Genomic DNA, 14,596 nt, shown 5'->3' on the forward strand with positions numbered 1-14,596 from the left:
TCCTCGGACCACAGACTTAGGGGAAATTATTATTTATGACAACTTATACAAGTTTTAAACAGAACCTGAGTCCTGCATGGCTCCTCGGACCATAGACTTAGGGGAAATTATTACTTATGGCAACTATTCATAGTTTTAAACAGAACCTAAGTCCTGCATGGCTCCTCGGACCACAGACTTAGGGGAAATTATTACTTATGACAACTATTCATAGTTTTAAACAGAACCTAAGTCCTGCATGGCTCCTCGGACCACAGACTTAGGGGAAATTATTACTCATGACAACTTATACAAGTTTTAAACAGAACCTAAGTCCTAAATGGCTCCTCGGACCACAGACTTGGAGGAAATTATTACTTATGGCAACTATTCATAGTTTTAAACAGAACCTAAGTCCTGCATTGCTCCTCGGACCACAGACTTAGGGAAATTATTACTTATGGCAACTATTCATAGTTTTAAACAGAACCTAAGTCCTGCATGGCTCCTCGGACCACAGACTTAGGGGAAATTATTACTCATGACAACTTATACAAGTTTTAAACAGAACCTAAGTCTTGCATGGCTCCTCGGACCACAGACTTAGGGGAAATTATTACTTATGGCAACTATTCATAGTTTTAAACAGAACCTAAGTCCTGTATGGCTCCTCGGACCACAGACTTAGGGGAAATTATTACTCATGACAACTTATACAAGTTTTAAACAGAACCTAAGTCCTGCATGGCTCCTCAGACCACAGACTTAGGGGAAATTATTACTTATAGCAACTATTCATAGTTTTAAACAGAACCTAAGTCTTGTATGGCTCCTCGGACCACAGACTTAAGGGAAATTATTACTCATGACAACTTATACAAGTTTTAAACAGAACCTAAGTCCTGCATGGCTCCTCGGACCACAGACTTAGGGGAAATTATTACTTATGGCAACTATTCATAGTTTTAAACAAAACCTAAGTCCTGCATGGCTCTTCGGACCACAGACTTAGGGGAAATTATTACTTATGGCGACCATTCACAGTTTTAAACAGAACCTAAGTCCTGCATGACTCCTTGGACCACAGACTTAGGGGAAATTATCACTCATACAAGTTTTGAACAGAACCTAAGTCCTGCGTGGTTCCTCGGACCCCAGACTTAGGGGAAATTATTACTTATGACAATTTGGAAAACTATTACCTAAGGGAAATCATTTTAAGGCGTGCGCGCAGTCTAACACCATTGCAACTCTCATTCGAATTCGCTACATGACATCCTCTTCACCTTGACCGTTTATATCATTACTAGCGTTAAATAAAGGGATGGTACCAGCATAAATCCATAAAAACGAAGGAAACGTTCTATATTAATATTCTGAGATCAATACAAAAGGAGAGGTCCTTACAAGAGAACACCAAAAATAGGACGACTCTCATTTAAAAAAAAAAAAAAAAAAAAAAAAAAAAAAAACTGAAAGCCTAAGTGCTAAGCCTTAACAGGGGGATCCTCCTTCTGCTCTGGCTGAGGAGGAGGAACGTTGGAGATAGAGTCAACAGCGGGATCTTTCGCCTTGTCAGGCACGGGGACGGCATCAGGCACCGCCAAATCCTGCTCAGAAGCTGCTTGGACGCCGTCAGGATTCTTTCGGATTTCCTGAGGGTAGAAAACGTTCTCAGGCAGTCTTAGCGCCGAATTCGCAGGAACTCCTGCAGCATCAAGGGCCTGAGCCCATGAGATGCTGTAGTAGTCCCTGCACACCTCGGGGATCTCCTCGGACAGCCTGGCCTCCGTTTCTTGGACCCCGAGCTGGCGAGCAGCATTCTTTTCAGCCTCTGTGGCCTCTCGGATCAGTTGAGCCTCCTCTTTGACCCGCCGCAGCTCATCCTCGACTTTTTGCAGAGCAGTCTTGAGATCTAGCATTGCCTGTTTCTCGGTGGCAAGGTTGATCTGGGTCGAGTACAGCTCTTTGCGCTGGTCCACCGCCTGGGTCTCAGCACTTTTCAAACCTGCCTCTGCACTTTTGCGCCGTTTCTCCGACTCCTTGAACTTCTCCGTGAGTTCAAGGTGATCGTGCTTGAGGGACCCCAAAGCTTTCTTTATCTCCGTCCGAGACTGGGTCTCAGCCTCAGCCCGACTGCGATTATCACGACAAAATTCCTCAGCCACAAATACCTGCTGAGTAATCTGCGAACGAAACAAGATTGGTTTAGAATTTAACAGGGTTAAATAAATTAATAAAATAGTAAAAGGATTACTTACCATCGCAAGATCCCTTTTGAGGGATAGGAAAATCTCGGGCTGAGAGAACCGCCTATAGGCCTCCATATCCCGAGGAAGGAGTAGGGGTTGCTTCAAGGCATCAGCCACGTACCCTGCTCGGCCCCGGTTGTACTCTCAGATCGACGAATTGTAGGGAATGGCAACCCCATCTAGCTCCAACTTAGGGCTCCATGTACGCGGGGTAGCGCGCACCTCAGCACGGTTCTCCTCGTCCCGGCTTTCCGAGGAGTTTGCCCTCTTACTCCTCTGTCCCTTAGTAGCCTTTTGCTGCTTAGCAGGTCGGGGAACCAGTTCACCCTCCTCAGGAATGTCAACCTGCCTCTTCTTTTTTAGGTCAGGGTTAACCTTGAGGCCAGGGTCAGTAGGGACCTGAGGAGCGATTGGAGGAGGGTCCTGGGTTTGTGCCTTAGCAGGCGCCTTCGAGGACTGACCCTTTCCTCGACTGGACATCAATTCTCGCAAAGAATTTCCCATATCACCTACTTCTCCGTCCGAGGAGTCGTCCGAGCAGGTTATTATGATTGGACCACCAGCTACGGAATTGCGGTCCTGCTCTCCTTCAGGATCAGAAAGCTCAACCACGGGGTCTTGCTGAACCTCCTCCTCAAAATAAAACTCGTCTATCTCTTCCTCAAGGGAAAGACGAGATGATTCGGTTTGCCTCTCAACCGGAACAGTAACGCCAGGCTCGTCTGGCAGAGGTAATTGCTCTGCTAGATAGGGATCTCGAGCGCCGGGTAGTACGACTGGTGGAAGATCACGTTGAGCTAGGAACCCGGTCTTAGACACGTCAATCCTAGCCAACCTCGGACTGCCAGCCCTTATGGCGTGACCGATAGCTTGGAAGGAGCGGCTTAGAGGTTGATAGCCCAGAACCAGATGAGCTGCATGTAACTGTCCGTCCTCAGTAACGTAAATTTTCGACCTCAGAAGGTAGTTCAGCGCCGGCACATTCACGAAGTTTAGCCGAGGAGCGACATGAACTTTATCTGCAAACGTCCAAGAGAAGTGGGATTAATTCATGAAATTCTCCAATTGTAAAGAAAGCGAGAAAAATAACCCCCCAATACTAAACCCTTTCCCAAAAAGGATTGGCCCTAAAGACGCCGCACCTGGGATTCCTGCCCGAGTCGGACAATGAATACCATCGAACCACTCCCCCGAAGCAATAAGGAAATCATTCTTCACAGTCTTATTGGATATTGGAAGACAAGAGATCAATCTAACAACCTCGGATCGGGATTTAAGATAATACCCTCCGCTCTCGAGGCGGTGACACTCGTACAGATAAACCACATCGTGCCAAGTGAGGCCTAGATTCATCCACTCGTCTAAGACATCTACACAGCCTAGTATCTTGAACATGTTTGGGGCACACTGATGCGGCGTCAACCTATGGTTGAACAGGTATTCCCTTGTAATCCTACGCATGGGAAGTGTCATCCCTCCCTCTATGAAAGCAATCATGGGGATAACAACTTCTCCCTCGCCTCTATCTGTCAATACTCCTTCAAGAGGACAGTACTGCAGCTCCACCCCCGGGGGAATGTGGTATTTTGCCCTAAAGGCCTCCATAGCGGCCGGAGTTTTTACTAGTTTTTCGAGTCTACCCATTTGAGCTGAACTGAAGGAATGAAAATAAAGACCGAGGAGAAAAAACAAAATCCGAGGAAGAAATCGAAGCGACAAAGCGAACGGAACTTACAGATATCTTCTCAAATGATCGATGAGGTGATCGGAAAGCTCTTCTATGGGGGTGCTTCACAGAAACGACTATGAAGATCTGAAGGAAGGAGGTGCTCAAGGATTTCTGGGCACTAGAGTTCTCTAGAGGTCTCTATTCTGATGTGCGGATAAAAAAAGAAAAAGGGAGCCTGTCTGACGTCTTATATAGCCGGGAGGAGAGAGAAAAGATCGATCTTGCCTAAAAAGTCGAGAAATAATGATGGCCGTTCGATCCACGCCTCACCGTTGGATGAAGGGGACAAAAAGCCTCCGGAAGTAAATGGCCGCGCCTCGTAAATTGTAGTGCGTCCAAAGTTACTGCCCGCACGCGCGCCCCAAGCCCTCCTTACTTCCATCCTCTCACTAACATCAAAATCCCGCTTTTCTCCTCAGAAGGAGATAAAAACCGGAGTTTTGAGAGGCTATTGTGGGGCCCGGCCCAAAATAATGGGCTAGTTAAATACGGGCCCGTCCGAGAAGCATCGTGTCCGAGAAGAAGTCATAACCAAAACATTATTCAAGCCCAAACTGCGGTAAAAGAAACCTGTCCGAGGAGTAACACCTCCTCGGATACTACGAAGTCCAGACCAAGAGCTCGTCCCAACCACTGCAGTTCATCCTCCAAGCATATAAAAAAGAATAAAACCCAAAATATCTCATGGAAAGCTGCCACCACCACATTAAATGTGTCACAACCACCCTCTTGGCCGCATTAATGAGGAAAAGACCCTTGAACAGTACCACCTTGGCCACTGCAACTCACAAAGGAGTGGAAATGGTGTCTGATGGGACAGGTGCTCAAGTGGAGGCTTAGATGATCAACAAGTGTAGGGCTCAGATAAGAATGGGAGAGATATATATTGTAGTGGAGTCCCTCTAAGAGGGGGGACGAAAAAATGTATTCAGCACTGAGGGAATAGAATCTTCGATTGAATATTCATTCTTGTGTTTTTATTCCTGCAACAATATTTTCCATACATCAGACCGACGAAGCTCACTGAGGCTAAGTTCTTTGACCCATCCTCTACAAGTATTTATTGTGTGTTGCGCCTCGGGCCAAGGCCTGATCAAGAGGGTTTGGGCCAGGAAAATCGTGCAACTACATTATCATTTTCACAACTCTTTGAAAAAATTCATATCCAAAAACAAAAAAAAAAAGAGGAAAATTATAAGTGAAACTCATGATCAGATATAAAAATTTCCGTTAACAAGCTTTTACAATAGATTGATTATAGTTTTTGTTTTGTTTTATCTTTGGAATGCTCTTCAACATATATACTTGGTCATGTGTGACTTAAAATGAAGCTAAGCATTGTTGGCAATAGAAATTTAATAGCAGAACAAATGAAAACCCAAAGCAAAAGCTATTTATCTGTCTTAATTTGGGAGTGAGAACTTGGTTTTGCTGTGTTACTCAATCAAGGTTTAAGGTTTGGCTACCTTTTACCCTAATCTCCCATTTATATTTTCCAGTTTATTGAGTTCTGTTTTCTTCCATTGTTGTATTGGTTAGATTTTATTTTTGTTTAGCAGATTTTTGTTAGGTTTGCACTTTTTTTTGTTTGCCTTTATGTTTTGTCGATTACTGTAGAGTGTAAATTTATTGATGATGTTCCTCAAATTGAAATTGTGGTTTCCCTTGAATTATTTATTGCATTCTTTAAATAGAAACAAATAGATGACAAAAAATTTGTTAGATACTGTATTGCTGCACTACTTAGTCAAGGTTTAAGGTTTGGCTACCTTTTTCCCTAACTTTTTTTTTTCTCGAATTATGTTTTGTTTAGTTTTCTTGAACTGATTATGTTTGGTTGATGACTGCATGCTAAGGGATTACTATATCAAAGTCTTTTTTCAGTTTATCTAAAGTCTTTAACTTCTCATTCCCAACTACTTAATGCTACAAAGGGTCCTCTCACTGATAAGACCATTTATTATACTTCAATAAGAGTTACTGAGTTAATTTAAAAGGTCAAATTCTGTTTTTGTTTTTACATAAGTGCCTGCAGAGTGCAGAGTGACATGATTTGGAGGTAATAATAGATGAAGCTTTTTCTTTGTGTCCATTAAGGGTTGATTTTCTTAATAGGTCGTAGCTTTCTTTTAAGATTTTTTGTGTTGGCCTGTAATGATTTTTCCTAAGGGAATCTTTGCCTATATATATATATATACATATATATTTTTTAATTATCAATATATATTTTCTGCTTCAATTTTGGAGTTTGGGGAGTACAGTTATTGTGTAATTTTTTGTAAGTAAAATTATTGGTTTTTTTTTATGTTAATTACTGAATTTTTGGTTCTCTTTAGAATTGCGTTTTGTTATTTCCTGTTGGCTCTTCTTTCATTTATGGCTTTTAAAGACAATTTTGTGATGCCATCTCTGATCACCTATCCTCTAATCACCTATCTCTAGTCACCTATGTTTTGTATTCTATGTTTTGTTAATAGCCATATTTGTAAGATGGGTGGTTTAAAATCTGAATGTTTGTGGAGTACAGTTATTTTGTAAGTAAAATTATTGGATTTTTATGTTAATTACTATGTTTTTGCAGATTGAACTGCATTTTCTCTGATCCCCTTTGTTGTTTTTCTTCTTGATATTTAATTTTACTATTATTTCTCTATTGATATATGTCTCTAATTTACTAGAATGCTTATTTTGTTTTTGTTTTTTTTTTTTTGGAGCATCTTGCGCTTTCCTTTTGCGTTAAGAATAATTTCTCATATATTTCAAAATTGTTTTATTAGACTTTGTTTCTTTTAATTTTTGTACTGCTCAGGCTATTAGGCTCAGTTTATTGCAGGTTTTTTTTTAATGTTGTTGTTAGCTTTGTTTATTTTGTTTATTCATTTGTTTTTATTGTGTATGTCTTAGTGTTTTGGATTAAGTACTTATAGAAGCTTTAATTTTATTTATTTATTTTATGAATAGAAGATTACATAATAATGGGTGAAAAGCTTCATGAATTCCATAACTTGCATGTGTATCATCTAATCTATCTCTTTGTGTAATTTTGAAGCAAAGCCTAAAAAATTTGAGGAACTTTAGTGTAATTAATCTTGATTCTTGCTGTCTTATTGAGTGCTTATGTTTAGGTTATTTTTCAATAAAGGTATTTCAGTTAGTAATGATTTCTGCTTAGTGTAGTTGTTTTGATTTGATTTGGTTTTGGATATATGGTTAATATGGTTTTGGGCAATTTTTTAATCAGCATAAGAGTTTTTGCCTCTGCATATGCATCATGCTTCTTGAATGACCATTTCAACCTAAGAGTTTACAAACTTTTCACTCAACTTTCATCCAAAACAATTTTAGGTTTACTTATCTCTCTTCATTTATTATTGATTTTTTTCCCTTGGGTTTGTAGGTGGAAAGGCGTTTCCTTAATGCAATCCAAGTCTTAGAAGATAAGGTATGACCAATGTATAGTTTTTACTTTATTGAAATCTCTTTGATTTTGTGCTTTCATAGATTGTGGTGAAAAGGTTCAAATTTGTTGAATCGGAGGGTTTTGAATCTTTTGATATAATGATTTGCTTTGATCTTTAATTTTGCATATTTATGTAAAAATAATTGAATTGTCTATTCAAATTGTGAAGTTATGGAGAGGAATTACCATATTCATCTTGCTTAATTTGTTTATTAATATTCTGAGTTACATTGTTTACTAAAATGGGTTTGTTAGTGGGGACTGAAAATGTTTCCAATCCTTAGATAGTTAAAAGTAGAAAACATAGACATGTTTGACGCCTGCAACCCATTGTTATTAATCTGAGTGACATCTTTGAGAAGAGGATCCCATGAAAATTGCATTATCAAAATTTAAACCATAACTGAAATATAAAAGTTGCATTTTATAATTTAAAGATATAACATTAAACCTAAATCATAAGAGTTGGACATAAAGAAATTACATCTCCATAGACTTATGGGGGATAAACTTGGTAATAGATGTGTTATCTCATATAAATTGTGTATTCATTTATTTACATTTTGTATACAAGTGAATATTATGATGAGGAGGTTGCTGGAAGAGCGCATGATCTTGCTACCTTAAATAGACAATCTATATCAGTAGTTAAATGAATAACATATTCAGTTTTATACAAGGTAGAGATTTCTCAATTATACAAGGTTGTTTTTATACATGGTTGAGATTTCTCACAATTAAACTAGCCTTCATTTGGATTCTATTCAATATTTTGTTGCTTTAATACAATTGGTAGGCTTCACCCAAGGTTTCTTACATTTTCATATTTTTACATTATAAACATTGTCTGCATTTTCCTTTGATGCGGTAGGTATTGTCATAAAAAAAGAAGTGAAATTGATAATTTGGTATAAATTAGTGGCACTACATTTTTGGAATCACCCTTATAGTGAAAATGCGATTTTTTTTTTTGGGCTAAGTGAATTTTGTGAGACTATTTACTATTGTAGTTGATGTAATTCATAGGTTATTATTATAGGATTTGAATTTCATGATATTTTAATTATTAATTATTGTTAGTTGAAGACATTGGTATTTGCTTCTAGCAAAAACAAAGACAACTATTATCTCTCTTGGACCACCCTGAATTTATTTTGTTTATCTTTTTGGAACTTTGGAACATGCTTTAAATAATTAACTCTTTTTTTTTTAGAAACAAAATAATTAACTCTTGGAGTCGAAAGAAAGAAAAAAAAAAATCACTTTCTTTCATTTTCTTGAGTGCATGTGTGATGAAGGAAAACATTTTTGTTTTTTTGGGTCTATTTCAAATTTTGTTGAATAAGCAAGAAATTCCAAGATTACATTTCATTGTCTCTATGTAAAACTCCTTGAATAAGCAATTTTTTTTTTTTTGTATTATTTAATTATGAAAATTTTAAATTTTCACCTATGGTTTGTATTTTGTAATAAATAAAAGTATCCCGTACATTGTGCGGGTTATAAGCTAGTTTGAATAATATCAATTGTAATTATATAATAAGTTTTGGTTATTATAATAATCTCTTTAACAAAATGAGAATTTGAATATAAATTTGAAACTTAAAATTTTTAATTACGCCAAAAGAAACTAGGAAAATATGATGCATAATAACAATTGTTAGAAGAATATGGATTATTTCAAAAAGAATAATATCGATAAAACACATAAAAAAATGATAAAATTATATATTTGTAAAAATAGAGTGATGGAAATTACTTTTGAAATTGTTCAATTTTGAGGGAGAACAAATTATGTACAATAAAATTTAAAGAATAAATTATACATATTTAGTATAAGTTTGTTATGAGTTTTGATTATTATAATAATCTCTTTTAAGAGAATGAAGAATTTGAATAATTTATTTAAATAAAAATTATATATATTTTTGGTTGAAGGTATAATTAGCCTCAAGTAATTCATTTAAAAGTAATGATTTTAAAACAACTACCATAAAGATTAGATTTGTATATTCATTACATTCATGTTCAGAAATACTTTCACTTAAATTTAATCAGACTGAAGTGGATTAAAATGCTACATTAATGTGGCTAAACAAAAGTGTAGCAACAATAAATGCTACGCTTATGAATTTTAGATATTACAAGTTTAAGATCTGTATATATATTTTAATAAATTTAGATTTAGAATATGTGCTCTGAACCCAAAAATGTATTTTCTCTTTATGTAACTGCACAAAAATGGACGAAAATGAATTGAATGGGACTGAAATGAAACGAAGTAGACCTAATTGGATCAAATAGAAATTGTTTAATTTTTAGGAAGAACAAATTATTTTCAAAAAATTTTAGAGAACAAATTATACATTATATTATAATTACAAAATAATTATTTATTTTTATAATAATTAAACATTCTCAAAGTCTCAACTTACTCCTTATAATTACAAAATAATTATTTATTTTTATAATGATTTAACATTCCCAAAACCTCAGCTTACTCCTTAGCAAGTACACATAACATATCTTGTGAATTCCTACTGTTAAATAAATAAAAAAGATGCAATCAAATCATAAAGCAATAAACATAAATAAGTGAAGGCAGGATTTAGTAACCCTCAAACTCATAGAATTAACTGTAAAAACTAAATTTCATGTTAAAGATATGTTGAAGCAACAACAAGGTAATATTTCTTTATTTGTTTTCTTCATTTTGAGGTGAAATAGTAAATGCCTTGTCTGCAGGATTTCAAAACCTGTAATCTAGACTTTTTTGGAAAATTGGGGTGGACAAAATACGGTATTGACATCCTCAACTATTGATTTGAGTTTTTTTTTTTTTTTTTTTTTTTTTTTTTTTGGGAAAGAATATTGATTGTGTTTATGATAAACATAATGTATGGTTTATATATTAGAGAACTTTAGGCTGACTCTAGACTAACTCAAGTTTAGTTTGCTTATTTTACAAGTACATAAATCTACAACAGATTTGGAGACTTCTTCTCTGTACGCTGGACAAGGCCACGATAGGAGATGACCCAATGATACTGATAAGAACCCTAGCAATAGTAGCAAAGACACCCATGCTAGCTCGATGATGGACAGCGATAGAAAGCCTATTGGTTAGATGTGTTTAGGGAATAAACAGGATAGTGGCTTGGAGGGAGTATGGAAGCAGTTGACAAGTGCATGGGGCAGCCATGAGTTCAGTTACCACCTTCATTTGTATGGGGCGTGAAGTCACCTGTTTCTCACAAGTGCCAAATCTCATCTCACATATTTTGTTTTGCTTTCTTTTGTCTTTGTTTAAAAATAAAAATAAAAAAATAAAAAAATAAAAAAAAGAAGAAGAAGAAGAAGAGAGAATGGGGTAGTCATAGGAAATGGCGCACTGCAATAGTGGTGAATATATTCCTAGCTATAGGTTACATGAAAATATACCTCCTGCATGTAACAACTAACCAGGCCAAATGTGGACAAAATAAGCAAAAAAGACTGGCTCAAAATGATTCTACATCTATCCTATACATGGTATGATTGCCTATAGAGTATGTATGATTATTGCATCATCTGCCTCATCATCTGATTTGGAGAATTTATTAACTGGGGGCATAAGATCAGATTCATTTGCCCTCTTTATTCTTTTCTTCATTCCATCTAGCTCAGCTTGGACAGTTGATAGTTGTGACATTAGAGCAGATTTTTCTTCATTCCAGATAGTCTTCTCATCCTCATGTTCTTCTTCGATCTTACCCATTCTTCGTTGTAGTTGAATGCACACATTGCGAATGAGATTTAGCTCATCAGTTTGTCTATCACCAGTTGCAGCTGGTTCATCAGCCCAGTGGAAATATTCACATTGCTAGCAGCGTTAAGAACAAAAATAATGCAAATCAACAGAAATCTTAACCAAAAAAATTTTCAATTACATGAAAAGAACGAAGTACTTACGTCATGAATACCCTTGGAACAATTATAGAATAACCTAAATGGATTCTTGGGAGTTTCAGATACTCTCAGTTTTGCAGGAAGCCCACAGGTGCATTTCAGCTCATCAGATTCTTTAGAATCCTCAGGTGTACTCATCATGTAAAATTTGAATCCTGTTGAAAATGAACATTCTTTGATGCGAAATATATTGTTTATGATATATTTATCTATTTATTTGTAGACAAGAGGCCCTAGAAACTACCAAAAATTACAAGGAAATGCCACAATACAAGTGCCTGCACCAATGCTTCTACCAATCCTCGAGGTAAAGCTCCGATACCAAAATTGATACTATGAAAGTGCGCACATGGTTGAGAGCTGCACATTTATTTATTTTTTGATAGGTAACGATGTGAGAGCTGCACATTTATCTAGCAGAAATGAAAGTCAAGGCACATATTTAGAAGATAAACTGTATATATATTGTCAAATGATGGTCGGGAACGTGCACAATTACAAATGGAGTTTACTAGAAAGCTGCAATTTTTTTTTTTTTGGATAGGTAACGATGTGGAAGCTGCACATTTATCTAGCAGAAATGAATGTCAAGGCACATATTTAAAAGATAAACTGTATATATATTGTCAAATGATGGTCGGGAACATGCACAATTACAAATGGAGTTGACTAGAAACAATCCATTGTGAAGCACACTCTTAAATCAATATCGTATAAAATCTTGACACAAATGGTACTAAATTTTAAATTAAAATCTAAAACAAAAATCAGTACACTACTGGCAATCCTCCTTTGGTTAGTAACACTAATTTAGTAATTTTGTGGAAGCTTGCTTTGAGTTCCTAACACAGCCCAAAAGATATGAGATCTAACGAAGCCCAAAAGATATCGGATGCTTGGTTTTTGTTTAAGTTATTTTAAAAATGAATATCATCTTGTTAAAGGCACCATGTCAAGAATCCGTCACCCCTGACATAAACCATGACAATTGTTCATTGGACCAAAGGATTGAATTGTGAATGACACTACATTGTCTTAGATTACCATAGACATATGTTGTTTCACTCAATAAGGAATGTCATACTTTTTTTTTTTTGATAACATCGGAGAACTTCACTCAAATTCGTTGCAGGTCGCAAAGCATACTATACAATAATCCTCACTGTTAATCAAACTTCTATGGGTAATTGATCCCATCCACTAGAACCAGTTATCGAGTAATTCAAGGACTTTTCACCCCTGACGGGCTAAGCAATTTATCCTCGCTTAATAAGGAATGACATACTTAAGCTTTCATTTGATATCCACAAAACACATACCAAAAAACCAATGTAGGTTTCTCTTAAAATGCAACTGGAAAATTTGCAACTTATAAAAGGAGATAACTATAAGCATCCCTTAAGCAAAAGGTCATTCAAAAGATAATTCTTTCTACTAATCTCTAACAAGCTATTTTCATGGGTGTTATTTAGAAAGCCAAGACATGCATTTTCACTTGTGAGAGGTATCCCTTAGGACTCCTGTTTTCAAACAACCATTTTCCATGAGAGACCAAGCTACCATTTTTTAAAATTACTACACACCCTACTTTGTCTTATCGTAAATCTAGAAATAAGCTAAGCGAATCTGTCTTCCCATACATTATGTTCTACTAAGGAAGAAGGGAAAGTGAGAAATATATACTCTTCAGGGGCTGTATCAGCAGTACTCGTGAATAATAATGCAAGAAAGATAATAAGAAAAGAGAAGAGAAAAGAAGAAAAATAACAATAAGGTCAGTGAGCCTCAATGCTCAAAATGCTCAATATTTTTATTAATCAACTCAGTACAATAAGATGCATAAGACTCTAGATCTTAATAAGGTGATAAAAGGCTAACTTTGACTCAAAGAAAATATACCAAAGATACTTAGGATCTAATCCCAGACTCAATTGAATTACCTAATTACCCTTAATTTGCAGTAGTTATTGAAATGACAGCTTTGACCATGTTTACAAAAATGACTGTAACATGTAAAATAAAAGCCCAAAATTAAAATGGATTTAATCCTAGAAAACATAACTAAACCTTTAAAACTGCATGATTTGTATTTCAATTGGACTTCACATGGGAACCCCATTATAATTTGCAAACTAGTAACAAATTAACCTTCCATGGCTACATCATAATACCTTAAAAACAAACCAGTTTTATGAATGAACTAAAAAAAAAGTGCTGAATTTTACAAATCTAGACATACCACAAGTTCACATGGCATAAACCTATTAAGATCCACACTCAAAACACATTCATCCCTACCATATATACCTTGTCCATGATGGTTTCAGGTGTAAACAGCACTATCCAAGCTTGACTAGGTTAAACCTTGGAACTCATTCAGACTCAAGACTAGGCTAATAACAATGTTTAACTACACCCAAGTTTGCACCTATAAGCATTTCCCAGAAGTGTACAAAGTACTTTTTTTATCAGTGTAATTAATTATATGCAAAACACAAATAATTTTATCAGAAATTGGTTGTTAGGTTCTTGGTAAATTACCAACATGAACATATATATTATGGGTTCCATCAATTGAACTAATTGGGATTTTATTTTCTTTTTCTTTCTCTTTCAGTATGTATGTATGTGTATGCAATAATTCTACAATTATGAGAGGAAATACAACTTAACACATAAACCAAGACCTCAAATTTTAAGTTCTAACTGTTTTTTTTTTTTTTTTTAATATATGCCATAAAATTTTAACTCATATCATTTACTCCTTGATGATTGTTTTTTCTTATCAAGTCAAGACACCAATTAATAGTTAGCGTAGGCGGGATTCAAAACCTAGTCTCTTATTCGACCACAAAACACTTTTTACTAATTAAGTTAACTACCATCCGACTTCTAACTATTAAGTTAATCAAAACAATGCCAAAAAAAAAAAAAAAAACATATATATATACATACACACACAAAAGCAGAAAGAATTGCAGTTTAGTGAAGGTCGAATATAGTAACTTAAAACAGAGTGAAACAAATTATATAGATTAAAAAAAAAAAAAACTGATGAGGGATAATCATAATCTTTCAATTCGTCCCAGAAGAAGAAAGAAGATCTTTCAGCTCGACCTCAGAAAGCAAACTGAAAAAACAGACGGAGAAGAACTGAGAGAGACATAAATTTAATTTAATAATGAGGAAGATAACATGTTTCTTTCTTTCTACAAGAAAAACGAATAT

At 35.6% G+C, this 14,596-nt stretch overlaps 1 protein-coding gene across 1 annotated transcript; it reads right to left on the reverse strand.

Moving 5' to 3' along the window:
- Positions 1–10,825: 10,825 nt before the first annotated feature.
- On the reverse strand, positions 10,826–14,026 carry LOC126707424 (uncharacterized). The gene is made up of 2 exons (XM_050407046.1): positions 11,372–14,026; positions 10,826–11,282 (listed from the first exon to the last, which is right to left on the reverse strand). Exons 1-2 carry the CDS (start codon positions 11,507–11,509, stop codon positions 10,962–10,964), a joined length of 459 nt encoding a protein of 152 aa, XP_050263003.1. The 5' UTR covers positions 11,510–14,026; the 3' UTR covers positions 10,826–10,961.
- Positions 14,027–14,596: the final 570 nt, after the last annotated feature.

Source organism: Quercus robur, chromosome 11 (assembly GCF_932294415.1).
Source record: "Quercus robur chromosome 11, dhQueRobu3.1, whole genome shotgun sequence".
NCBI classification, from domain to species: Eukaryota; Viridiplantae; Streptophyta; class Magnoliopsida; order Fagales; family Fagaceae; genus Quercus; species Quercus robur.

Bases quoted from the DNA above. Each gene is read 5' to 3' on its own strand.
- LOC126707424 (XM_050407046.1), bottom strand. From the start codon at position 11,509: ATGATGAGTACACCTGAGGATTCTAAAGAATCTGATGAGCTGAAATGC. The intron at 11,283-11,371 runs GTAAGTACTTCG...TAACGCTGCTAG, and splicing joins GTTCCAAGGGTATTCATGAC to CAATGTGAATATTTCCACTG.